Here is a 10,855-nt window from a genome sequence, read left to right on the forward strand (position 1 = left end):
TTTTTTTTTGTGGTGGTGGTGTGTGTGTTGCTAGGAATTGAACCCAAACCCTCACACACTTTAAGCAAGCACTCTACCACTGATCTATACATCCAGTCCCCAGGGGATAAATGTTAAGATATCTTTAAAGCTGCTATAATGACATGTGAGTAAGCAAGTAAGCAAACAAAAATAAATAGTATAAAGTAGAAATAACTACAATTCTGGATGGAGTGGAGCTTGAGGGGAGGGAAGGTGACTTTTGCAGCCACACCACCAATCCTCACTATGACCTATCTCTGATGTCAGCATCCAACTGCACTAGGACCCTGAGGGGGCCTGGCCTCTCTTGACACTGTGGATGTCATGGCATCCTCAGTTTTAGTATAAGAGCAGGGTCAGGGCAGGGAGACCTCAGATCCTACTTTTCAATTTTATTTTAAGTTTTTGGTTTTTTGGGACAGGATCTCACTACATAGCTCAGGCTGGTCTTGAACTCATTGTGTAGCCCAGGCAAGCCTTGAACTCACAGAGATCCTCTTGCCTCAGCCTCTTGAGTGCTGGGATTACAGGATACACCACAATGATTGGCTTATTTTTTGAGAGTCTGTTGCCCAGGATGGTCTCAAACTCTTAGGCTCAACTAATCTCCTGAGTAGCTAGAACCATCAGTATGCACCACTGCATCCAGTGCTAACTCCTGCTTTTTGCGTGACAAGTGAGTTCCCCAAATGCCACGACCACAGGGCCCCCCGTTTTTCCTGTGGCTTGAGCTCACCACATGACTCAAGGTCATGACCCGGAGGAGCGTCTCACTGCAGGTCTTCACCAGGCCTTCTGGGAAGCAGGGTAGCACATCTTTCAGCAGCATCAGCATGTGTAGTGTGGTGGTGGCCTCCTTGGTGCCTGGGACAGAAAGGGGGAGATTTATTACCAACCCTCCTCCACTGTCTACCACTTCTGATACACCTGCCCTCAGCTTGGCCACCAACCTCCAGACTTCTCAATCTCCTGGATACAGAACTTGGCAGTGGAAACAGCAGCAGGATGATGGGTAGGGGCCTTCTCACCAAACATGAATTCACTGCCCTTAAGCACTGAGCACACTCCATGCTGGGCAGCCTTCCGGACCTGAGGGGCAAGAAATGGGCGGACAAGGCCAGATCAGTATTCTGCCAACTGCCAAGTTTTGACTGAACACCTACTATATACATATCACTATACCAGGGCCTTCTCGCATATAGAATGCTGAGTGCTCTACTAACTCACCAAACGGCCCTGTCCAAGTCCAACTATTTATCTGAGTCCAAGTATTCTCATCTCTCAGATAGAAATTCAGTCATTCAACCATGCAGCAAACGCCAAGAGTCCCTAAGCCAGGTGCCACTCTCCATGTTAGCAACTGCCAGTGAACAACTAATATCCTACTTGAGGGGCAGAAAATAAATATGCAGCCAAAGGTAAAAAGTACAAGTGGTAACACAGTTCACAAATTTGTTCTACGATTCTGGAAAAGATGGTCACATTTGTGTTTGTGTGACAAAGATGTCCATAACTGTGTTTGTCACCTGCTGCAGTTTGCAAACAAAAACAAAATTTTGCCAAATGCTTCTGTTTGTGAACCAAATTATTTGCAAACAAAAGCACTCATGAAATGAGGTACCACTGTACTTTGCAACTGAATCTGGTGGCACATGGTTATAATCCCAACACCGTTGGAGGCTGAGGCAGGACAGTCACAAGTGAATCCAGTTTGGATAACTGAGTGAATTAGTGAGACCCTATATTTAAAAAGGGCTGGGGATACAGCTCAGTTTGAAAACTCTATGTTCAATCTCTAGTACTAAAATAACCCCAGACAATAAAACAGGTTTGCCAGGAGTGGTGGCACACACCTGTAATCCCAGCACTTGGGGAGGCTGAGGCAGGAGGACTGCTGCGAGTTAGGCCAGTCTACTATACAGTGAGTTAAAGGCCAGCCTCAATTATATAGTGAAACATTGTCTCAAAAAACAAAACAACAACAACAACACAGGGTTATCACTTTGTGGGGCAGGGGGCAGTACCAGGGATTGAATCCAGTGTCTCATGCATGCTAGCAAGTGCTCTACTACTGAGCTACATTCCCAGCCTATTTATTTTATTTTCAGATAAGGTCTCACTAAACTGGCCTTAAATTTGTAATCTTGCCTGAGCCTCCCGAGAATCTGGGATTATAGTCTTGCAGCTCCTTACCTGGCAGGTTACTACTTTTTATAGCGTGCTTAATAAACTAACATTTCAGCAGTAACATAAAGGTAAGAGAAAGAGCCAGCTGTGATGGCACACACTTATAATCCCAGCACTTGAGAGGCTGAGACAGGAGGACTGCCACAAGTTCAAGGCCAGCCTGGGTTACACAGTGAGTTCAAGGGCAGCCTGAACTATATAGGAAGACCAGGTCTCAACAAATTAATCAAGGAAGGAAAGAAGGGAGGGGAAAAGGTAAAAGACTGTGAACATACAGGGAAGGAAGTGTGAGACTCCCTGAGCTAAAAGTGCTTAGAACAACGAAGGATGATATGATGGTAATTATTAGATGCCCCTGCCCTAGGGAACCACCATTACTGAATGCCTGCTATGTGGCAAGAACTGCACCAGACGTGAGAACACTGGGGAAAGACTCCAACCCCACAGCAAGGCTGGGACTATTTTCCCTATTTTACAGTTGGTGAGGAAGCTGTGGCTTAGAGACAATTAGGTAACCTGGCCGAAGTGACACGACAGTAGTGAGTTTAAGACCAATCTCAGGTCTATGGGACTCCAGAACCCCTCCTCCCACAATATCACCCTCCTTGCCAAGGTAAAGACACAGTGAGAAATTCACATGTCACTGACCAAGGAGGCACTAGAGACTCAGAAAGGGCTGCCACTGGTTCTCCTGCCTAAGCAGATCAGAAGCAGAAGCCTGGCTAAGAGCCCAGTACAGGGCCCCCCCCCACTGTTCACATAGGCCAGCCCAGCCCCCATTTCCTGGAGACACACGGTCTCACCTTGGGCTTGGCATGCACGGTGAAGCTCAGTAGCCCATGGTACACCTGAAGGGTCACAGGGTAACCCCAGGCCTCCAGGTCTTGCTTCCGAAGAAGAGTGGCCATGCAGGAGAGGACCTTGAAGACAAGAGTTACAGTTGCTCAGTTCTACCAGCCCGAGACGTGAGGAAAGGGTCCAGCTTCTAACCAACTCCAGAAAATCCCAAAAGGATCTGACTGAGATTGGCAGAGTGCCTCCCAGGAAGCACCCGTGCTTCCATCAATCTGAGGGGCTCTGACACCATAGATACTAACCCATCGGAGGGCAGAGGTGGAACCGCTGCTGGCCTGAGCAGACATGATGTCCATGAAGGCTTTGGAGGTATCAGAGAACTTCTTAATGAGCACAGGACTGGGCACACTGTTGGGAGAACAGAGAAGGTCACCCCAAAGGAGCCTCTGAAGAGTGGCTAGGGCAGGCCCTGGGGGTATAAAGGAAGCTGATGAAGGAAGGGCACTGCTGGGCCAGCCACTCAGTGATGTCTGAGCTCCCGCTTCCCTCACCTCCCTGCTACCCATTCTCTGTGCTACCCACCCACCAATCCTCTCTGCCCTGCCCTAGCTGCAGGTCTACACACAGCCTGGTGCCAACATTCCAGGCCATTCCTCCTGCCCAGGCACCAGCACTTACTCCATGGTGGGACAGCTCAAGCCACAGCAAGTCTGATGTTGTAGAATGCTGCCAATACTCAAGAATCTTAACATTTTTTTATTTTTCTAACTGTGGCAAAATACACATACATAAAACTTGTCATCTTAACCATTTTGCAGTACTAGGACTAAACCCAGGGGCTTGTACATTTTTAGGCAAGCACTCCACAACTGAGCTACACCTACAGCCCTTTAGTATTTTACTTTGAGAGACGGTCTTATGTTGCCCAGGCTGGCTGGACATGGCACATGCTTGTAACCCAAGGGCTCAGGTCTACACAGGGAGTTCAAGGCCAGTCTAAACTACACAGTGAAATTATCTAAAAAACAAAACAAAAAAAAAAACAGTTGCCCTTGCTGGTCTTGAACTTGAGATACTTCTGCCTCAGCCTCTCCAGTAGCTGGGATTACAGGCATGCCACCCCAACCCAGCTACCATTTTGAAGTGCAGTTTGGTTGTACCACATATATTCAAACTGTTGTATGACAATCTCCAAAATGTTTTCATCATAAAAAAAAAAAATCCTGTTCCTCCTGTCCACACTCCCCTCTGTGCAGAGATCTAGGGTTCAAATGGGACCGGCGTTTGACTCACCGCTTCAGGACAAGGTTCAGTAGGTAAGCAACAGCAGCCAGGGACTCTGAGGACTCCACAGCCTCCATTGTTGTCATCTGAAGGCCAGATTAAAGGGGTGTGAGTGAACAGTGTCAGACTATGCAAATAGGAAAGAGAAAGAAGGAAAGGACAGCCATGTGCCCAATGTAGCAATTACAACCAAGAACCATGGTGTCAGAGGTTCAAATCCAGGCTCTGGCACCAGGTGACTTTGGCCTGGTAACCTAACCTATCTGTGACTCATTTTCCTAATATGTAAGATAGGTATAACACAGTCGTGTGTTATAAAAAAAGGTTCAATGACAGACCACTACAAGACAATATCCGTTAAGATAACATCATCTAGGGCCGGGAAGATGGCTCAGTGGCACAGCACCTGCCTGGCAAGTGCAAGGTCCTGAGTTCGATTCCCTGTACAAAAAAAAAAAAAAAAAAATCATCTAGCAACAGTGTATCAGTCCTAGTTTGTATACATATACTCCGAAATAGTCACACAATGATAACACTTCCTAACAATACATTTCCCAGAAGGTAGCACTATTAACTGAATTAATACATGCAAAATACAAAGAATATTGCCTGGCATCATAAAAATCCTATGCTGCCATCTAATTTACTTCATTCTTCCAGAGCAGAGGGTGGTAAATATTTTCCATAAAGAACTGGTAACAAATATTTTACCACGTGTGATGGCACATGCCTGTAATCCCAGCACTGAGGGGCTGAGATGGGAGGATCTCAAATTCAAGCCCAGCCAGGCAACTTAACTTCAACTTTTTTTTTTTTTAGTTTTGGAGACAGGGTCTTCCTGTTTTTGTTTTTTTTTTTTTTTTTTGGTTTTTCTCCGGTACCAGGAACCGAACTCACGACGTTGTGCTTGCCAGGCAGGCGCTTTGCCGCTGAGCTAAATCCCCAGCCCCGAGACAGGGTCTTCCTATCCTCAGGCTGTCCTCCAACTTGCAGTGATGTCCTGCCACAGCCTTCCAAGTGCTGGGACTGGATGTGCTGGGATTACAGGTATGCACTACTATGCCTGGCTTTAACTTATTTTTTAAAAACTTTTTAAAAATGAAGCTGAGCCAGGAGGATTGCTGTGAGTTCAACGCCAGCATGAACTACATGGCAAAACCCTGTCTCAAAAAACAAGGGTGAGGGATATAGCTTGGGCTCAATTTCCAGTGCTAGGAAAAAATAAATAAGTAAAATTTTAAAAACAGAAACACACACATACGTGTGTGTGTGTGTATATATATATACAACATATGTTGGAGGTCACGTATAATCTCTCTGTTGCACGTTTTTTAACAATCCCTTAAAAATATAAAAACTAAAGGTGGGTGTGGTAGTGCATGCCCTAATCCCAGCCTTTGAGTGGCTGAGGCAGGAAAATCAAATTCAAGGCCAGCCTGGGCTGTACAGTGAGTTTAAGCCCAGCCTGAACTGCATAGCAAGACCTTGTCTCAAAAAAAAGAAAAAGAAAAAGAAAAACAATGAATAAAAATTATGTATTGCAAACATGTACTAATAAACATAATCATTTGTAAAAGCAAAAAATAAAATTAAAATAAAACTGAACAATCTTAAAACACAAGAATACAGAAGCAAGCTGGGCATCATGGTACATGCCTGTAATCCCAGCACTCAGGAGGTTGAGGCAGGAGGATCACCATGAGTTCAAGGCCAGACTGTGTACTACATAGCAAGACCTTGACTCAAAAAAAAAAAGGAAAAGAATACAGAAGCATCATTCCATTAACTGTCAAATAATGTCCTCAGATGTCACATGACTACTGGAAAATTCCTTGGTAAATTCATGAAAGTGAAAAGTATCATCAACAGAGATAATTTGATCTAGCATGGTCACTAAAAAGGTCCTAAGGATACCCAGACCATGCTTTGAAGTTTCCCAAGTGGAAAAACAGTTACACCTCCATAGATCAAGAAAGGTAAGAGTAGTGGTACACACCTGTAAAATCAGAGTAGTATTATAAATCAGAGCTGCCTAACTATACAATAAAAGAGAATAGGCCACAGGTTGAGAGCTGATGCAAGCAGCTAGCTAAACTCAGAAATGTAAAAGAAAACAGAAAAACAAATGATAAACGTTAAAATATGAGGGAAGATAAGGACCTTAGGAAGAAAGTACCCTAAATTAGTCAAATTAGCGTCTCCTTCACCTCAGGGCTAGACTCAGAAAAACATAGAAATTCAGAGTAACCAGTTTCTTGTGAACCAGCTAAATAAAATAAGTAATTTTCTTTAGATCCTAAACCTATAAAGCTACTTGTTTAAAATAATTGCGCACCACTGTGCTTATGTACATAAGTCTAAAACAAAGAAAGCATATCGGACTTCTATGCAGAATCCCTTCTCTGGTACCCACCAAGAGCTTTTTTTCTTTATTCTTTCCAATAAATACTCTCTAAACTTCTTCCTTTTGTCTGCAGTTTTATTCTCCAACTTTGTGAGACAATGAACTGAGATTTATACCAAATTAACTGGTCCACCTTCACTCAAAAGGCTGAAGTAGGAAGATTTAGGGTCCAAGGCTAGCCTGGCCTGCATAACAGGATAAGAAAGAGACAGAGAGCTGGGCATGGTGGCGCACGCCTGTAATCCCAGCACTTGGGAGGCTGAGGCAGGAGGATAGCTGTGAGTTCGAGACCAGCCTGGGTTACAAAAGGGCTCAAGTCCAGCCTGAACTACATAGTGAGAGGCTGTCTCAAAAAGACAAAAACAAACAAATAAATAAATAGATAAATAAATAAATGAGAGAGACAGAGAAAGAGAGAGAGAAAGAAACAAAGAGGGAGGGGGAAGGCCAGGGATATAGCTCAGTGGCATAAGTACCTGCCTGGCAAGCACAAGGTCCTGAGTTTGATTCCTGGTACCAAAAAAAAAAAAAAAGAGAGAGAGAAACAAAGGGGAAAGCTGGTAGGTAGGCAGACAGACAAATGGGGAGGAGGAGGGGAGAACAGGAGAGGAGATAGGGAGGGAGGGGAGGGAGACAGAGAGAACAGACAAGGGAGACAGAAGAGAGGAGAGGAGGAGAGGGGAGTATAGCAAATACCCCATCTCTTGCCAAGCCATCTGAGTATGACAGAAACACCTTTCCTTGGCAAGGATATCCTTCTTTGTCCCCGCATGCTGGGGACACCTGTATTCTCTCTATAGGCTGAAGAATGTGCTCTCAGTATCCACCCCAAGTTGCACCCACTCACCAGAGCAGCAAAGTATTCTGTCTCGGTCTCCTTTCCTCCTTGGGAGCGAATCACCTCAGTGACAGCAGCCAGAACTGCACAGATCTGCACATGAGGGAGAGAGCACCTGTGACATACCTTCAACCCAATCCCACCCCAGGCAGCCTCTTCTCCCTCCTTCAAAAACTGCCTCCTCATACAGGCGCGAGACAGACAAGAGGCACAGACAAGAGCTAGGGCATACACCACAGGGCCTGGCATGGTGGCCATGCCCACAGGTCCAGCTATTTGGGAAGCTAACACAGAAGAACTGCTTGAGCTCGAGTTCAAGGCCAGCCTCAGCAACACAACAAGACCCTGTCTATATAGACAGGCACAGTGGCACACACCTGTAATCCCAGGACTTGGGAGGTGAAGGCAGGAGGATTACTATGAGTTTGAGACCAGCCCAGGACATACAGTGAGTTCAAGGCCAGCCTGAACTGTATAGTGAGATCCTCTCAAAAAACAAAACAAAACAATTCTTTCTCTAAAAGAATAACTCATTTAAAAAGACATTGATTACACATGTTGAAACACTACTTCAGATATAATACAAAATATATTAAGATTACCTTTTACTTTTTTTTTGGAGACAAGGTCTCACTATACAGTTCAGGTTGGCCTTGCATTCTTTAGCATTTTGACATTTTTCCTTTAAACAATTAAAAATATAAACCTTTTAAATATAAGTAAAAAAATTTTTTATTTTTTTTTTTCCTTTTTGAGACAGGGTCTCACTATGCAGTTCAGGCTGGCCTTGAGCTCACTTTGTAGCCCTCGCTGGTCTCAAACTTGCAACAATCCTCCTGCCTCAGCCTCCTGAGTGCTGGGATTACAGGTGTGCACCATCACATCCAGCTTAACTAAGGAAAAAAATGTAGATCTTGCTCAATAAAGCTGTTATTCATCATTACTTGATTCAATAAGTGTTCTTGGAGATACTCTATGTAATAAATCGTGCGTGCTAGGTGGGTATGCTGGTGCACACCAGTAATTCCAGCATTCTAGGAAGCTGAGGCAGGAGGATTGCAAGTTTGAGCTCAGTCTGGGCAAAAAGAGATCCTGTTTCAAAAAAACAGAAAATAAAAAAGCTAGATATAGAGCTCAGTGTGAAAGCCCTGGGTTCAATTCTCCACTACTACAGAAAGAAAGAAAAACAAAAAGAATGGAAAAGAAAGAAAGAAAGAAAGAAAGAAAGAAAGAAAGGAAGGAAGAAAGAAAGAAAGGAAGGTCCTGTTTTAGGAACAATGGAGGAGATAAATGTCTAGAAAATACTTCTACCCTCTGGTAGGGCTGTCTAACACTTCAGCAGAACATATGTTCTTACAAAAAGTGGAAAGTGGGGACTTGGTATGATAGTACATGCCTGTAACTGCAGCACTCCTGAAGGCTGAGCCAGTAGGACCTCGAGTTCAAATGGACTACAGAATGGACTACACAGCTGGTGAGACCCTGACTCAAGCAGTAACAACAACAGAAATAAGCGGAAGGTGGAACTCGCTCTAGGAGAGTAGTATGTAGGGGACACAAAGGGTAGGAGAGATGACACAGCATCCAAAAATACCAGCTGCTGTCACCAGAGCTGGAAAAAAATAAACTGCGCGAGTCTGGTCCCTCCTCCTCATCCTCCCCCTCCCTGCTACCTCCTTGTGGGCAGCCGAGTTGGACTCCCAGAAGCGCTGCACTTTGCTGAAGGTGACATTTGTGCAGTCAGAGAGGCCGCTCAGGAAGGTGCCCGAGGACTTCTCTGTGAACGCCAGCTCCTCGCCTTCTCCCGCAGCAATCTCGAGGGCTGCGCTTTTGCCAAGGTGCAGGGACCCCGACTGCAGCTCATTGTGCAACCTCACAGCGTCAGCAGTCAGGTCGCTCTTTCCTGAGAAGCAGAAGCACAAGGTAAGGCCCCCCCACTTCGACCCAACCTCCTTCTGGCCGAAAGAACACAACATCGCGGTGAAACTAATCAGCCCAGTCCGGACCCCCAGCTCGAGACTGAATTTGAACCCAGCCTGCCGCGACAGCCCTGCCGTAAGCCTGTAACTCGGCAGACCAAGGCGAAAAGCGACCCCGCAAGCGCACTCAGAGGCCGGGGAAACGCGAGCGGGGAGGCTCCGCGTCCCCGCTCCGACCGTCACCCGCAGGACTCCCACTCTGGGCAGTTTCTGCAGGTTAAACGGGAAGCGCGGGCCTCTGCAGGAAGCTCCAGGCCCGACAGTCTGAAAGGGAAAGGCCCAACGCCCGGGCCCGTCCGCACCCAGGCCCGGGTCCCCGGGAGCCCATCTCCTACCTGACGGCCGGCTGAAGAAGCGGCTGCGCGCGGCCTGGCGGTGGCGGTAGATGGTGGGGTTGCTGTCGCTGCTGTGGCCTTTCTTCCAGCGCTTTAACTTAGCCGAGGCACCGGAGGGCAACTTTCCCGAGCGACCCATGCTGTCTAAACGGGGACCCGGGAACGACTTACAGGCGCGGCTCTCAGAGACTCAGAAACTTGTGTGCAATCCACGTGGGTCACCAGTCGCTTCACTTCCTCTTCCTCTGACGTTACTTCCGGACTCCCCGGCGTTACTACGACAAAAGAATCAACATCCGGTTTTAGGTTTCTTCTTTGCATCAGATAAGGAGGGCTCGGAGATCTGTTGCTAGGAATATTCTGGGCTTTTCCGGGGCCGCGGTTGTTGGCCACAGGAATAAATTTTATAAAACCGCAATTCCTTTGCAAGTTAAAAAATGTACATTTACTAATTCAAATCAATCTATTTTCGAAAACTAAGCTTAGAAACAAATGACAGTTAGAACCTGCCTAGAAAATCAGTTTAGCCTGCAGAGAGTAAAAAGCAGATAAATTTTTTTTTTTTTTTAAAAAGCAGCTAAGGGTGTTATAGTAGAGCTTTGCAAAATAAGACCACAATGATGCTTCACTGCACACATCTAGAAAGATTAACAATACTAATGTTGGTAAGGATGTGGAGCAATTGGTTCCACACGCTGCTGGTGAGAGTATAAAATTGGTAACAACCACTTTGGAAAACTGTACATCAGTAATATCTACTGGAACTGAATATATACCTATTCTATAGTCTAGCAACACATTCCAGGGTACAAACTCAACAGAGATGTTTACTTATATGGAAAAAAAATATAGGAGAGCCAGGCCTGGTGGTGCATGCCTAATCACAGCATGTGGGAGGCTGAGGCAGGAGGATTGTTGCAAGTTGGAGACCAGCATGAGCTACAAAGTGAGCTCAAGTTCAGCCTGAACTGCATAGTGAGACCCTGTCTCAAAAATACAAAAATAATAATAT

General features: G+C 45.7%; 1 protein-coding gene across 1 annotated transcript in view; it reads right to left on the minus strand.

The window, feature by feature from the left end:
- The window catches only part of Rrp12 (ribosomal RNA processing 12 homolog), a 33,403-nt gene extending 23,303 nt beyond the window's left edge, over window positions 1-10,100 (minus strand). The window contains exons 1-8 of the mRNA XM_005407598.2: window positions 9,844-10,100; window positions 9,203-9,432; window positions 7,539-7,622; window positions 4,297-4,373; window positions 3,306-3,411; window positions 3,012-3,128; window positions 972-1,110; window positions 758-885 (exon numbers count right to left, since the gene is read on the minus strand). Of these exons, the coding sequence (XP_005407655.1) occupies window positions 758-885; window positions 972-1,110; window positions 3,012-3,128; window positions 3,306-3,411; window positions 4,297-4,373; window positions 7,539-7,622; window positions 9,203-9,432; window positions 9,844-9,982 (1,020 nt within the window). The 5' untranslated portion in view covers window positions 9,983-10,100. The remainder of the gene's footprint in view (window positions 1-757; window positions 886-971; window positions 1,111-3,011; window positions 3,129-3,305; window positions 3,412-4,296; window positions 4,374-7,538; window positions 7,623-9,202; window positions 9,433-9,843) is intronic.
- Window positions 10,101-10,855: the final 755 nt, after the last annotated feature.

The sequence above is a fragment of the Chinchilla lanigera genome, unplaced genomic scaffold, assembly GCF_000276665.1.
Source record: "Chinchilla lanigera isolate Chin_1 unplaced genomic scaffold, ChiLan1.0 scaffold00106, whole genome shotgun sequence".
NCBI lineage: Eukaryota > Metazoa > Chordata > Mammalia > Rodentia > Chinchillidae > Chinchilla > Chinchilla lanigera.